We start from the raw sequence: 16,781 nt of genomic DNA on the forward strand, positions 1-16,781 counted from the left end.
CGACTATGAAGAAAACTGTCTTCAACTAGACCTGCGACTAAAAAATTAGCGATTTTTAAAACGGCATCCTATTTTTAGTCGAGGCCAGTTTTAATCATGATGAAAAAATTGCAGCAACCTAGATGAAGCCTCGACCACGCAGAAACCACTTTTGACCATTAGAGAGAGTGACCAAAACCTCCGGTGACCTCATGGGAACCTTGGGTGGCGGGCAAGGTCACGCGCTAGAATTTAGAAGATCTTATAGAAACTTACAAAATTCTTAAGGGGTTGGACAGGCTAGATGCAGGAAGATTGTTCCCGATGTTGGGGAAGTCCAGAACAAGGGGTCACAGTTTAAGGATAAGGTTTTAGGACCGAGACGAGAAAAACTTTTTTCACACAGAGAGTGGTGAATCTGTGGAATTCTCTGTCGCAGAAGATAGTTGAGGCCAGTTCATTGGCTATATTCAAGAGGGAGTTAGATGTGGCCCTTGTGGCTAAAGGGATCAGGGGGTATGGAGAGAAAGCAGGTACAGGATACTGAGTTGGATGATCAGCCATGATCATATCAAAGGGCCAAATGGTCTACTACACCTATTTTTCTATGTCACCAGAGGTTGCTGTTTAGGTCTCCTAAGTGGGACAGGGGCTTAACTCTCCCTCTGGAAAGAAATAAGATTGCAGAACTGAGCAGATGTCAAGGCTGACAGAAACATAAAATGGTTACAGCGAGGATTAGGCCTGTTAAGCTTCTGCCAGCGGAACAGAGCAGCAACCCAGCAACTCACACACTACTCCTCGCTTCCACCACAACCCTGCAAATGATTTCCTCTCATATACTTCTCCAGCTCCCTTTTGATGGTCTAATTTAATTTGTCTTGACCTTTACTCCAGCAGCATGTTCCAGAACCCAACCAATCAGTGTGAAAATAAGTGTTCATTTGAGTTCATTGTCCTTCACCCTCATTCGATGACCCCTATCTCGTGATCGCCTCTGTCAATGGGATCAGTTTCTCTCTGTCTATTTTCTCTATGCTCACTGTGGTTTTAATTACCTATTAGATCTTTGTGCAACCTCTAAAGGACATCACAGAAGTCTCTGCAGTCTATCAACATAATTAAAGTCCTTCCTATCTGGAATTATATTGCTGTATCTTTTCTGCAAACTTTCCAAACCCATCACATCGCTCTTAAATGGATTCAGTACCCCAGTTGTTGCTGAACTGGTGATTTATCCTTTATCAAGGATCATCATGACTTCTCTGCTATTGTACACTATGTCTCTGTTTATAAAGCACACATTTGTGTGTTTTTCTAACCACTTTATTAATCTGTTTTCAATAAACCGTGCACCTATACTTTTAGAATTAGGAGTTCTGGTTTCTAATGCCTCTTCTCATTCTTCTTACAAAAATGTAACATTGCATTTCTCAGTATTAATTTTTAACTGCAATCTATGCACCCATTCACTCATAACCATATAACCATATAACAATTACAGCACGGAAACAGGCCATCTCGACCCTTCTAGTCCGTGCCGAACACATAATCTCCGCTAGTCCCATATACCTGCGCTCAGACCATAACCCTCCATTCCCTTCCCATCCATATAACTATCCAATTTATTTTTAAATGATAAAAACGAACCTGCCTCCACCACCGTCACTGGAAGCTCATTCCACACAGCTACCACTCTCTGAGTAAAGAAGTTCCCCCTCATGTTACCCCTAAACTTCTGTCCCTTAATTCTCAAGTCATGTCCCCTTGTTTGAATCTTCCCTACTCTCAGTGGGAAAAGCTTCATCCTGCATCTATTTCCTTAAAATCTATTCTCACAGCTCACTGTGCCTCTGACTCATGTGCAATCAGTACATTTGAAACCAGTCCCTTGTCTATCCAAGTCGTTGATAAATATATCAAGAAAACAGTGGTCCTCATCCCAACCCCTGGAGTGCTGTTCTGTACACTTCCAGTCTGTTAAACAACTATTTACTCCTACACTCTGCCTGTTTTTCCGCCATGTTGCTACAGGTCTTTTTAGTTTTCAGGATGCCTGTTCTGTGGCATCGTATGTAGTATCTTTTCACAAGTCCCTATATTTCACATCAATCATATTTCCCTCGTTGGCCTGCTCAGATAATTGGGGAAAAAACCCTCTAAACAGTTAGTTATGCATGATTTGCCTTTAACACATCCATGCTGGCTTTCCCTCATTACTCCCCACATCCAGGTGATTGATATTTCTGTCCCTGGTTCCTGTTTCTAGAACTTTCCCCACTTCCGAGGTTGACATGTTGGGTTTATCGCTCCATCCTGTTTTGAAGAAGAATGTAACCTTTGCAGTTTTCCAGTTCTCAGGCCCATCTTCGAATCTATCAAAGTTTGGATGATCAGGGTGTCTGCTGTTTCTGCCTTCCATTTTAAGTGCAGTAAGACTTTATAGTGTATCCTCTATTTCTAGCTCAACCAGAAATGTTAATTACACCTTCCTTTGTTGAGACCCAGGGTGAAGATTGACATATAAGGCATATATTGTACTTAAGTGACGCTCTCTGCTTCCAGGTGTAAGTTTTGTCGTTGATGAGCCCCACCCTTTGTCCTGCAATCCTTTTGCTGCTCATACACCAAATGAATAGTTTGAGATCCCTTATATCTTTTTGCTGCTATCCCTTTTTCATGCTCTCTATTTGCCCAATTTTCGTTTTCAATTATCTCCTTAACTTTTTTTAATCACCCTGGCCCTCACATTAATAACTGGGCATCTGTAAATTGCTCTCTATTTATTCTTCTTTTACTTTGTCCTTTTGGTAATCCATGGAGATCTGGCTTGCTTTAATTTCCCTACCTTACTCCCTTGTGTGAATGAAACCAGACTGCATCTGAAATCTCATCTCTTTAAGGCCATCAGTTGGTCGGTTACCATTTTACCGACCCCATTTTGGATCTAATTTACCTGGGATTTGATGATTTTTGCCTTAATGTCCTTCTGGGAAAAGTAAACATAATATTATATGGTTTCGCTATTCAAAACATTATATCATGTTCCTCTTTTTCTGGATGTTGCCACTTGTATTTACCCCACTTGGCCCACACAATTTCTGTTCCTTCGGTGATGACTATCCCAAACTATTTCATAGAAACATAGAACATAGAAAATAGGTGCAGGAGTAGGCCATTCGGACCTTCGAGCCTATTCAATATGATCATGGCTGATCATCCAACTCGGTATCCTGTACCTGCCTTCTCTCCATACCCCCTGATCCCTTTAGCCACAAGGGCCACATCTAACTCCCTCTTAAATATAGCCAATGAACTGGCCTCAACTACCGTCTGTGGCAGAGAGTTCCACAGATTTCAGGATAGTTCTTTCTACATAACACTTTACATAACATTCCTACTGTCAACAATTTTAAGTTATCATGAATAAAAAATGTTATTCCTCTTTAAGAAATAATACTGACGCAACATAAAACTATTGTCAGAAAATATTCCTCTGGAAAGCATCTTCCCTAACCCCCACCCCTCACTTGATTTATTTTGGTGTTTCAGGGAAGAGCTTCATTAAAAAATGAAATATTATATTAACCTCTTACCTGTTGTGCTAATAAATTAGGGGCAGCTTTGTACTCTGCATCTTAACTAACTAAGAATTAGATCGTGAGTGCCTTACATATTTTACCAGGACTCTTACAGTGAACTGAAGGAGAGTTTCACCTTACCAGAATGGATCAGATTTACAGCCAGCTTCTAGAAATAGATAGTGCTCTGACTCGCTTTGATGCTTGTTCTCATGATTGAGCACCAGGTTAAGGTATCATTCATTAGAATTATAAAATAACATTAGCGATGGGATCGTTGATGATATAAATAAAAATAGTTTGCTGATATTTGTTGAAATCAATGGAATAATTTGGCAGATTTGCATATTCCCATTACATAAGCCATGTAAAGGCATTAGCCCTCATTACATTGTCTTACCTGGCTCCTTAAGTCTAGGTGGCGGAATTAGTTGGGGTCTGCTACTCCTTTTCTTTTTCTTCTCAGAGGACTTCTGCTTTAAACATTGGATGATGAAGTATTCCAACTGAAAAAATTGTGCATAACATTTGCGCAAGAATCAGAATCACACAGATCCAGATAGCTGGAGAATTACATTCAAAATTAAGTGAAAAACAATTTGTATCAACCATAACCCAGTTCTTTGCAATTCTATGAGAACTACATAAATTGTATAATTATAAATTCAACTACTTGTTTCCCAAGTTCTTACCGACTGCAGCTTAACAGGGCCATAAACACATTAACGCACAGATAAAATGTAATCTTCAAAAAGACAATTGAAAACCATAATAGCAGGTAACCATTGTAGTGCAAAGAGCAAAGTCCGTAGTACAATGAAAGACACAGTCCTCAGAAGGTCATAGTTGCTGAGGTAAGTGTTGTGTATTATTCAAGAACCTGATGGTCGTTGCAAAGAAGCTGTTCTTGAGACTTGTGATCATGGCTTTCAATCTCCTTAAACTTCCAGTGAATTAGAAGCATTGATGAGTTTCCAGCTTCAGGTTTCTAGTGGTCAACATCTCTGATGACCTCTCATGGACCCACAATACCTCTACTCTGGTCAAGAAGGCTCACCAGCGCCTCTGCTTTCTGAGGAGACTAAAAGGTCCACCTGTCTCCTCAGATTCTGGTGAACTTCTACCGCTGCACCATCGAGAGCATCCTTACCAACTGTATCACAGTATGGTACGGCAACTGCTCTGTCTCCGACCGGAAAGCACTGCAGAGGGTGGTGAAAATTGCCCAACGCATCACCGGTTCCTCGCTCCCCTCGATTGAGTCTGTCCAAAGCAAGCGCTGTCTGCGGAGGGCGCTCAGCATCGCCAAGGACTGCTCTCACCCCAACCATAGACTGTTTACCCTCCTACCATCCAGGAAGCGCTACAGGTCTCTCCGTTGCCGGACCAGCAGGTGCCAACAACTTCTTCCCTGCGGCTGTTGCACTGCTTAACTCTGCACCTTGGTGATTGCCAGTCACCCATCCCCCGGACACTCCCACCCCCAGAAAAATTGCACTAATGTATGTACATATTTATATTCTGCTGTTCATTATTCTATGTTCGCTCTTCTGGGGAGATGCTAACTACATTTCATTGTCTCTGTACTGTACACTGCACAATGACAATAAAGATTGAATCTGAATCTGAATCTGAATCTGAATCTTTCTTTGTGATTGTTCCAGGACAGATCTTCAGAGATATCGCGATATGCACACCCTGGAACTTGAAGCTGTTGACTCTCTCCACTGCCGTCCCGTCGATGAAGACAGGTTCATGGATCACAAGCTTTTGTTGACAATCAGGTCCTTGGTCTTGCTAAAGTCGAGCGCACGCTTGTTGCTCCGGCACCAATCAGATTTTCAATCTCGCTCCTGTACTCTGATTCATTGTTACCCGTTATTCGTCCAACAATGGTGGTATCATCAGCAAGTGTAAAGATAGCGTTGGAGCTGTGTCATGGGTGTAGAGAGGCTGGGGAAGGAGACTGAGCACACCGCCTTGAGGTGTTCCATCGTTGATGCTTATTGTGCAGGAGGTTACGTCATTCATAATTGACCACCCTTCCTACCTGTAAGGCCACTTTCATGACACCTGCACTTCTAGATTCCTCTGCTCTACAACACTCCCCAGGGCCCTGCCATTCACTGTGGCGGCCCTGCCCTGTTTCGACTTCCGAAAATGCAACATCCTTCATGATTGCATTAAACTCCATTAGCCACTCCTCAGCCCACTTGCCCTGCTGATCTAAACGGTGGCCTGCAGCGAGACCTGGGTGTCATGGTACACCAGTCATTGAAGGTAGGCATGCAGGTGCAGCAGGCAGTAAAGAAAGCGAATGGCATGTTGGCTTTCATAGCAAGAGGATTTGAGTATAGGAGCAGGGAGGTTCTACTGCAGTTGTACAGGGTCTTGGTGAGACCACACCTGGAGTATTGCGTGCAGTTTTGGTCTCCAAATCTGAGGGAAGGCACTCTCGCCATAGAGGGAGTACAGAGAGGGTTCACCAGACTGATTCCTGGGATGTCAGGACTGTCTTATGAAGAAAGACTGGATAGACTTGGTTTATACTCTCTAGAATTTAGGAGATTGAGAGGGGATCTTATAGAAACTTACAAAATTCTTAAGGGGTTGGACAGGCTAGATGCAGGAAGATTGTTCCCGATGTTGGGGAAGTCCAGGACAAGGGGTCACAGCTTAAGGATAAGGGGGAAATCCTTTAAAACCGAGATGAGGAGAACCTTTTTCACACAGAGAGTGGTGAATCTCTGGAACTCTCTGCCACAGAGGGTAGTTGAGCCAGTTCATTGGCTATATTTAAGAGGGAGTTAGATGTGGCCCTTGTGGCCAAGGGGATCAGAGGGTATGGAGAGAAGGCAGGTACGGGATACTGAGTTGGATGATCAGCCATGATCATATTAAATGGCGGTGCAGGCTCGAAGGGCTGAATGGCCTACTCTTGCACCTAATTTCTATGTTTCTATGTTTCTATGATCAAGATCCTGCTGCAATTTTTGATAACCGTCTTCACAATCTACGATGCCACCCATGTTTGTGTTATCTGCAGTGCTGAAGTTACGGCTGAAGACATTGCAACCATGTTGAGCAGGAAGTGCTGAGTGTATGGTCCATCTTGCATTTTTCCTCATGGTATATCCTAGCCGAATACATTTGCATTTTATCAGTTTATTTATTCATGTGGTATATGGACACGCTGATCTGTTATGTAGTAAATGCCTACTATGTTCTGTGTGCTGAAGCAAAGCAAGAATTTCATTGTCCTATCAGGGTCACCTGACAATAAACTCACTTGAACTGCAAAGTTTCTTATCACTGACATCCTGAGATTCATCATTGGTCAAAAATTCAAGTAGACCGAACACAAATATTGTAACTACAGAGACATGTTGAAATGTGGAGTATCTTGCAGTGAGAGATTAATTGCATGACACCTAAAAATCCATTCCACCATTTATATGGCACAGCTCAGAAGCATAATGATCAAATCCTCTTCCTGCCTGGTTGGGTGAAAGTCCAACAAATCCAACAAGCCTCAGTGACTTCGTCCCATGTATTGCTTCTACCGTCATGGCAGCAAAGCACGCTATCTGCTTAATGCCTTGCTTTTGCTCACCAATTCTACTCTGCCAACGCCTTCCAAATCTGGGAGTTTTACCACAGAGGTCAAAGGGAGCAAGTGCCTGAGATCACCACCATCCACGAATCTCCCTCTTCGGGTTGGACTTTATCTTGACTTTCAAATACATCACAACTCTTTCACAGTGGCTAGGGCTAAATCCTAAAAATCACTGCCCTGAGCCATTCACAAAAGCCATTCACAAAAGCACAGCATCGGCCCTTTGGCTCACAATGCGAGGAACACAAGGACTGCAGCCAGGTCATGACAATTCTTCACTATTACTTTCTGACGGGCTAATACAGACAGGCGAGAAATGCTAGCAGTGACCACTGCCTGATGGAAATCATTTAAAAACATGGTTTCCATAATTTGTCATTCCTATAAGGCTCATTCCTTTAAAACATGTTATAACCAGCCATTTACATTTCTCTTCACAATAAATGTACTTGTGGAATTCCTTCAAAAGCTGGCAATTTAACAACCCTTTAAATGCTTAGCATTTTAGGCCATGCAGCAGCATACCCACCAACCTCCACTGAGCAATGCAGAAATCATGTGGGGATGTGCTTCAATAAGAAAAAATTACAAGTACATTGCAGTGAATTGTTCTCTCTGTTCTGTAGACACACAACACGTCTTTGTTATAGAATAGAAATTCAACATGATGGGTATAGCAGCTGTATGTGCACATGTGGGTGTTTTATTCAATTTAATATCCCATGATGAGTTTTATCTAAAATCTTGCAATAATGTTTTCCATGTGTTAGTACCATGGATTATCAACTATTTCTTTCTTGGACAAAGCCAAAGAGATTCCTTGCATTCTTTGCTATAAAATTCCTTTCTAAGTTTGTGTCCAGATTCATGTCATCAAATTTATTTTTGCAGGACTGCCAGGCAGTGAGGGTTTCATAGTGAATGGGAGTTCAAGAGGTGAATGGTCAACGGGGGAGAGGAATAAATGAATTTACAATCCAAATGTTAACATATGACCGACAGTGAAACAAGAATAAAGTTGAAATGCGGAAAAAATGTAATACCGCCCATATGCCATGTTAGAGACAGTCTGGGCTGGAAGAATGGAATGATTCAGCTAAGGTCTACTCCTTCAGATATATTGGATCGTTTAAGCTGTTCCCACTTGTGGAAAGAAAGAGACCAAGAGGTCGCATGTGTGAAATGGAGGGGTACGACATGAGGAAAAACCTTTGTATGTGAGTATGTGTTTCAAAATTGAAATCTGCTACTTGTGGATGTGATGGAAGCAGCTTCCGTGGTGTAAATGGGATAAATATATGGTGAGGAAATATTTGCAAGACAATGGAGAAGAGGCCAGGCAGGTGGAACCAGTGCGTTGCCCAGGGAGAGAGCACATGCGGGCACAACTGGCCAAATGGCCCATTCTGAATTGTAACCAGTCTATGATTCTATGCTTTTGCATGCATTTTGCTTTCGACTTGAAATACAAATCCTAGCCATGTTCAAACGATCCACAATATAGCAGGCAAACGGCCAATTGTGCTTTTCCAAAACACTATCACTCACATCCTAAAGGGCCTGTCCCACTTGGGCGACCTAATCTGCGAGTTCAGAAGATTGTCCTCGACCTTCAAGCTCGAAAGCACTCGCCTGGACAGCCTCGAGCTGGATCGACCGGCAGCGTTGAAACCGCGAGCTGGATCGACCGAACCTCAAGCTGCATCTACCGACCGCGCACACACAACACACACACACACACGCACGCAGACACACACACACACACACACACACACGCACACACACACACACGCAGACACACAAGCACACAGACACGCACGCAGATACGCACACAGACACGCACGCATTCACACACACAGACACGCACACAGACACGCACACACACACGCACGCAGACACACACACACACACACACACGCACACGCACACACACACACGCACACACACACACACAAACACACACACACACACACACACACCCACACACACACACACACACACACACACACACACACACACACACAGGTACACACACTGCCACACACACACACATGTCCACACCGCAAAGGCGGGGGGCCAGGACAGCGGAGGAGCGCTGTCTGCGTGATGAAGAGGCAGGTAAACGGCTGCCACAGAATACCGTGTCCTTTAGAGAGCGCGGGGGGGGGGGGGGAGGGGGAGGGATAGAGAAGGAGATAGATGGGAGACAGAAGGGAGGCGAGAGGGGGGGAGAAGGGGGGGAGGAGAAGGGGGGAGGAGAAGGGGGGGGGAGGAGAAGGGGGGGGGAGGAGAAGGGGGGGAGGGAGAGAGGGGGGGGGAGACACTTTTTTAAGAAGTTTAATAAAGTTTAGTGGGCATTTTACCAACTGGTAGGTCTTCCTAGATCGTGAAACTCCAATGAGCCAATTAAAATGGCTGGTCAGCAAAGGAGATGGCCTAAGGCTGCCCTCGACTGCCTGTAAGTAAATAGCAACCCCACTCCACTGCACTACGAGTGAGAAAGACCTATGTCGACCAAATTTTTACTCGTGGGAAATTTTTCAATATGCTGAACCTATGCTGAGGCCGCGAGTGTGAAGGAGAATTTGAAGGAACCTCCCTCGAGCATGAAGGAGAATTTCAGCCACCTCATGTGACCTCCTAGGACCTCGTGTCGACCAAAGATCCCATAGCAAGCAAGATAGTGCTCTCGACGAAAAAGACGCAGTACGGTCATGGGTAGATTGATGGGTAATTTTCGGCCCCATTTCCGTAACCGGCTTCCGTTTCCGCACCAAAGATCCCATAGCAAAGCAAAGATACTAGTGCGGAGACGGAAGCCGGTCAGGGAAACATCCTCGTAAAAATAAAAGTTCTATGGTAAAAATCTTCTCCTCATTTTCAGCATTGTAATTTATTAACACAAACTGTTCCCCCGCAAGGTTACACAGAAAAGCTGGAGAAACTCAGCGGGTGCAGCAGCATCTATGGAGCGAAGGAAATAGGCAACGTTTCGGGCCGAAACCCTTCCCCCGCAACGTTGATTACACTGCGAGTCGGGTCGGGTCGGGTTACTGAAATGGATGAAAAAAAGGCCCACGTTCCACTCCGTTGCATACTACACGTCAGCCCATTGCATTTAGCAGGAGTGGTCTATCTTGCTCCGCTATAGGCTCTTTGGTGTCGACCATGCTGCGAGTTTGAGTCCAGGGCAAACTGTTCTAAACACACAGCTTAGATCGCCCAAGTGGGACAGCCCCTTTTACTATCTGTCTTGTGTTGTACATTTGTCATTTAAGGATAAAGGGGAAATCCTTTAGGACCGAGATGAGAAAAACATTTTTCACACAGAGTGGTGAGTCTCTGGAACTCTCTGCCACAGAAGGTAGTTGAGGCCAGGTCATTGGCTATATTTAAGAGGGATTTAGATGTGGCCCTTGTGGCTAAAGGGATCAGGGGGTATGGAGAGAAGGCAGGTACAGGATACTGAGTTGGATGATCAGCCATGATCATATTGAATGGCGGTGCAGGCTCAAAGGGCCGAATGGCCTACTCCTGCACCTATTTTCTATGTTTCTATGTTATAGGCAAGAATAATATGCTGGAAAATGTCTTCTCAGAGCAGAAACAGCATTCAATAAGACCTGGGTTGATCTTTTACCTCAGCGCCACTTTCCGATCTCCCATATCCTTTAATTCCTCTGATTTCCAAATATTTAGACATTTCTGCTTGAATATTTTTAATAACTGCACTTATGCAGTCCTCTTGTGCAGAAAATTCAACAGGGTCTCACCAGGACCATGTATAATTCATGTATTAAATTGTTAGTCTTTCACTCGCCATGTCTAAATAAATTGTGATCAATTGAGGTGCACTAATCCTTGTACTACCCTACTAATCACTACTTCCTAATCCAAAAATGAACAACAAATCTCTTCTTTTCTCTCCAAGCACACTTCAGAATCAGCAGCCTTTTAGATACACAGAAAATAGGTGCAGGAGTAGGCCATTCGGCCCTTTGTGCCAGCACTGCCATTCAATGTGATCATGGCTGATCATCCACAATCAGTACCCCGTTCCTGCCTTCTCCCAATATCCTTTGATTCCGCTAACCCTGAGAGCACTATCTAACTGTTTTGAATGCATCCAGTGAATCGGCCTCCACTGCCTTCTGATGCAGAGAATTCCATAAATTCACAACTCCCTGGGTAAAAAGGTGTCCTTGAGACTCTTGAAAGGCGCCCATAAATAAAATTGATTATTATTATTATTAAAAATGTTTTTCCTCATTTCAGTTCTAAATGACCAAACCCTTATTCTTAAACTGTGGTCCCTGGTTCTGGACTCCCCCAACATCGGGAACATGTTTCCTGCATCTAGCGTGTCCAACCCCTTAATAATTTTATTGGTTTCTGTCAGATTTATCAGCCTTCAGTCCCATCAGTCTACCCAACACAATTCCTGACTAATGTGAATTTCCTTCAGTTCATCTGTCATCCTAGATAGAAACATAGAAAATAGGTGCAGGAGGGGGCTATTTGGCCCTTCGAGCCAGCACCGCCATTCATTGTGATCATGGCTGATCGTCCCCAATCAATAACCCGTGCCTGCCTTCTCCCCATATCCCTTGATTCCACTAGCCCCTAGAGTATCTAGATCCTCTGTCCCCGAGTAAATCTGGGAGATTGTTTGTGTCTTCCTTAGTGAAGATAGAGCCAAAGTACCTGTTCAACTTGTCTGCCATTTCCTTGCTCCCCATAATAAATTCACCTGTTTCTGTCTTCAAGAGACGTACATTTGTATTAACTAATCTTTTCCTCTTCACATACCTAAAGAAGCTTTCACTATCCTCCTTTATATTCTTGGCTAGCTTACCTTCATACTTCATCGTTTCTCCCCGTATTGCCTTTTTAGTTACCTTCTGTTGTTCTTTAAAAGTTTCCCAATCCTCTGTCATCCTGCTCATCTTTGCTATGTGATACGTGTCTTCTCTTTTAGTTTTATACACTGTCCTTGACTTCCCTTGTCAGCCACGGTCGCCTTTTATTCCCGTTAGAATCTTTCTTCCTCTTTGGAATGAAATGATCCTGCATCTTCTGCATTATTCCCAGATATTCCTGCCATTGTTGTTCCACCATCATCCCTGCTTGGGTCCCTTACCAGTTAATTTTGGCCGGCTCCTCCCTCATGCCTCCATAGTCCCCTTTGTTCAACTGCAATGCTGACACTTCTGATTTTACCTTCTCCCTCCTTAAAACCTATCATATTATGGTCACTACCTCATAATGGTTCCTTTACCTTGAGTTCCATTTTCAAATCCGGTTCATTGCACAACACTAAATCCAGAATTGTCTTCTCCCTGGTAGGCTCAAGTACAAGAGGCTCCGCTCCAAACATCCATCTCGGAGGCACTGTACAAACTCCCTTTCTTGGGGTCCAGTATCACCTTCTAGCCTCCACCCTTCCTTACCCAACCCGACATCCAATCCTTGCTCACCTGTATTGCTCTTGTGCCACCCCTCCCCCACCTCTCTATACTGCCTACTTGCCTATACTCTTCAGTCTTGAAGAGGAACGCAACATGAAACATCCACAGACCGAGTTCCCCAGCAGCTCCTCTTTACTTGCTATACATTCCTACATCTGGAGTCTCATGTGCCTGCAACTTTCTTCTCACTATCTTCTGCCTGTTAACTAATTATCAATCCATGCCAGCACAATAGTTCCAATCCCATGTACGGTGTTTAATAATCTCACGTGACACCTTATCATAGTCCATATGAAAGTCCAAATATTGTACACACATTGGCGTTTCCTTATCTATTTTGATAAATTAGGCTTGGATGTGGAGAGGATGTTTCCACTAGTGGGAGAGTCTCGGACTAGAGGTCATAGTCTCAGAATTAAAGGACGTTCTTTTAGGAAGGAGATGAGGAATTTCTTTAGTCAGAGGGTGGTGAATCTGTGGAATTATTTGCCACAGAAGGCTGTGGAGGCCAAGTCAGTGGATATATTTAAGGCAGATATAGATAGATTCTCGATTAGTACAGGTGTCAGAGGTTATGGGGAGAAAGCAGGAGAATGGGGTTAGGATAGAGAGATAGATCAGCCATGATTGAATGTCAGAGTAGACTTGATGGGCCGAATGGCCTAATTCTTCTATCGCTTCTGATCTTATGATTTTGTTCATTTCAACCTCGAAAACTGTCAACAGGCCTGTCAAAAATGCCTTCCCTTTCATAAATGTTCCTTTATTCAATCCAATGCCCTGTTACTAATAGATTCTAGCATTTCCCTACTACTGATATCAAGCTAACTAGTCTGTGTTCCCTGCTTTTTCCCTCCTTCCTTTCCCTACTTTTTTTCTCCTCTTTTCTTAAATAGTGGGGTTGCAATCCGTGGACACAATTGTCGAATCTATGAAACAGAAGCAAACTGCGGGAGCAACTCAGTGGGCCAAGCGGCACTGAGAAGGCAAATAGATAATCTGCGAAGGGAAACGCTTTTGAGCAACACTCTTCATCTGGATTGAAAGGTAAGAGGGGAAGCAGAGGGGCCTAGGAGTGCAGGTACATTATTAATTGAAAGTGGTGTCACAGGTAGATGGCGTGGTCAAGATGGCTTTCATCACATTGGCCTTCATCAGTATTGAGTATTGAGTATAGAGGTTGGGTGACGTTGCAGTTGTATAAGATGTTGGTGAGGCCACATTTAGAGTATTGTCTTCAATTTTTGGCACCATGTTATAGGAAAGATGTTGTCAAGCTGGAAAGGGTGCAGAGAAAACTTACGAGGATGTTGCCAGGACTCGAGGGCCCAAGTGATAGGGAGAGGCTATATTTAAGAGGGAGTTAGATGTGGCCCTTGTGGCTAAAGGGATCAGGGGGTATGGAGAGAAGGCGGTTACAGGTTACTGAGTTGGATGATCAGCCATAATCATATTGAATGGCGGTGCAGGCTCGAAGGGCCGAATGGCCTACTCCTACACCTATTTTCTATGTTTCTATGTTTTTATGTTTCTATGAGAGGTTGAGTAGGCTGTGACTTTATTCCTTTGAGCACAGGAGGATGAGGGGTGATCTTATAGAGGTGTAGAAGAGAGGAATAGCTGGGGTACACACTCTTTTCCCCAGAGTAAGGGAATTGAGAACCAGAGAACATATGTTTAATGTGAAGGGGGAAAAATAGGAAACTGAGGGGTAACTTTTTTACACAAAGGGTGGTGGCTATATGGAATAAGCTGCAAGAAGATGTTGTTGTTGAGGCAGGTACTACTGTTACTTTTAAGAAACATTTAGACTGGTATATGGATAGGAGAGGTTTAGAGGGATAAGGGGCAAATGGAGGCAGGTGGGACTAGTGTATATGGGGCATGTTGGTTGGCGTGGGCAAGTTGGGTGGGGCCTGTTTCCACGCTGTATGCCTCTATGACTAAGTGGGATCCTCAGCTCCTCACAGTTAATACTGACTCAATGTGGGAGAGTTTAAAATGTTATAGTTCAAGTGTGACATTATCCATCTGAGGAAAGAATAGATGTATTGTGTGAATTTCTCTTTAGTAAAGGAGGTGAGGAGTGAACTAACAAAGGTCTTAACAACAAAGAAAGGTTTTGGTAGAGTGGACACAAAGAGAATGTTTCCACTTGTGGAGAAAAGTATAATTAGAGGTTGTCAACATATGATTGTCTTCCAATAATTGATTTGGAATAAATATATTGATCCAAAGAGTAATCTGAATGCAGATCTTGCTTTCATGGGAAATGGTTTGAATAAACAGTATAAATATATTTAAAGGATGTTTGGAGAAAGGGATGGAGTCATGCTGATAGATGGGGCAGAGGCTGGAGTGGAGCATGAATGCCAATATGGCACGGATACAGTTAGTCCACATTGGCATTGATGAATTTCAGAGATAAATGGAGCAGATGTAATTTCTTACTGGTAACTTGGGTCATCCTGAAGTGTTTACTACCACATCCAGACATGAAAATGTTTATCATCTCTAAGTCTAAATCATGAAACTCCTTCCCCAGCAGCACTGTGGGTGCAGCTTTCAACAGAAGCAATGCAGCTGTTCAAAAAGGCAATTCACCACCACACTCTCGTGCAATTAGTGATGTGCAAGAATGCTGACCTTGCCAGCAAAACCTAGATTTCCAAAATGAATTGGAAAAATTGTAGGGTTATTTTTGTTCCTTTCTTTTATGTCTGTTTGACCTCAACATATTACGCACCGTTCCACTCAAGTTTGCAATCAATACCCAGCTTCCTGGCTTTGTCTCTTAATATGTGGTTGTTAAAAAGCACGCAGCAAAGTGAGGGGTGATGCTGCACTTTCTTCACTATCGGGCAAGGCTTCCGCACACAAGTGCCTCTTCAATCTCTGGGGTACAACAAACTGAAGCACAATTACAGTGTTCTACACATTAAGTGGAAAATCTTATGATTGATTGCCACCTAGCCATCGAATTCCAGTTTCTATAGGTTTATAAAAGACAAACCTTTAATGGACTGATTCTCTAAGAATAATGTTTAAATCATAAACCACAAATCAATTGCATTATGAGCTTCTGAGAATAAACTATGCATGTAAACAATTTAGATTCACCTGTTTGCTAAACACATTGCTGGATGAACTCAGCAGGTCAGAGGATGTTTCAAGTTTCATTTTTATTCAATCTTCATACCCTGAAACATTAGCCTAACTTTGTTCAGATCAATGCAGAGCAGCTTGCTGGCTATCTTACAACTGGAACTGGAATTAACATTGCTAGGAGGGTTTACTGGTGATGGAGTTTCTCCACTGTTCCAGTGTAAGTAAATTAAGTAAGAACAGATATTAGGTATTGGATAAACTTGGTGTTCAACACATGAACACATCAGCAACCATATGTTTTGAAATGCTTATTGTACAGGGATCATGGGTGGTAGCAGTGGCCATTTTGTGTGCTCAGGTACAAGTATGTAACCTGAACACCCAAGATTTTATGTAAAAAGTGTTTTTATTTCATTCTCGACAGCAACACCTTTACAGAACAGAAGTAAGCACACTGCATGTTTTTTGCTGGGAAGATGCTCTGAATATATTTGTAATGGTATAAACATGATAGGAAAGGGTACATTCTCAACTGTTTTGCTCTGGCAGTGTTAATGACAGAGACTGTTATGTTCTTCAACAGAAAATACATTGAAGCTAGACGCTAGAATAATTTTCAAAATGTTTCTCTGTAATCATTTGATCCAACAATAGATTGTGATACAAATAATGTAATCTTAAAATATCATGTCATAGAAAATAACTATCCAGTGAAAGCATAACAATCTTGCTCACCACTCCTCCAAAGTACTTCCCCACATTGAAGTCATTGAGACTATGAAGTTCCAAGTAGGCAGCTCCAATTTCTTTTGACAGTTCTAATCCTTCATAGAATGGAACGCAGCTCCCTTTATCTGATGTGCACAATGGGCACGAACAAGGCGGGCTCTCTTCTGTTGAGAATTTTGAAATTTCATGAATATCATGTAAAAATATTCCTCCTTAATATATAACTCACAAATAAACAGAATAATGACAGGTTGATTAGCTGTTCTTTAATTTAGATCTTGAAAGTCATTGCAACCTTTA

The 16,781-nt window shown here is 43.0% G+C and overlaps 1 protein-coding gene across 3 annotated transcripts in view; it reads right to left on the reverse strand.

Annotated features, from left to right (window-relative positions):
- Positions 1-16,781, reverse strand: part of rhobtb3 (Rho related BTB domain containing 3) — an 87,533-nt gene that overhangs the window by 21,882 nt on the left and 48,870 nt on the right. For 2 of the 3 annotated variants that reach the window (XM_055633317.1, XM_055633316.1), the window contains exons 4-5: positions 16,488-16,645; positions 3,961-4,066 (exon numbers count right to left, since the gene is read on the reverse strand). In XM_055633317.1, the coding sequence (XP_055489292.1) occupies positions 3,961-4,066; positions 16,488-16,645 (264 nt within the window). The remainder of the gene's footprint in view (positions 1-3,960; positions 4,067-16,487; positions 16,646-16,781) is intronic. The other variant, XM_055633315.1, reaches the window with a different exon arrangement.

Source organism: Leucoraja erinacea, chromosome 3 (assembly GCF_028641065.1).
Source record: "Leucoraja erinacea ecotype New England chromosome 3, Leri_hhj_1, whole genome shotgun sequence".
Classification (NCBI taxonomy): Eukaryota; Metazoa; Chordata; class Chondrichthyes; order Rajiformes; family Rajidae; genus Leucoraja; species Leucoraja erinaceus.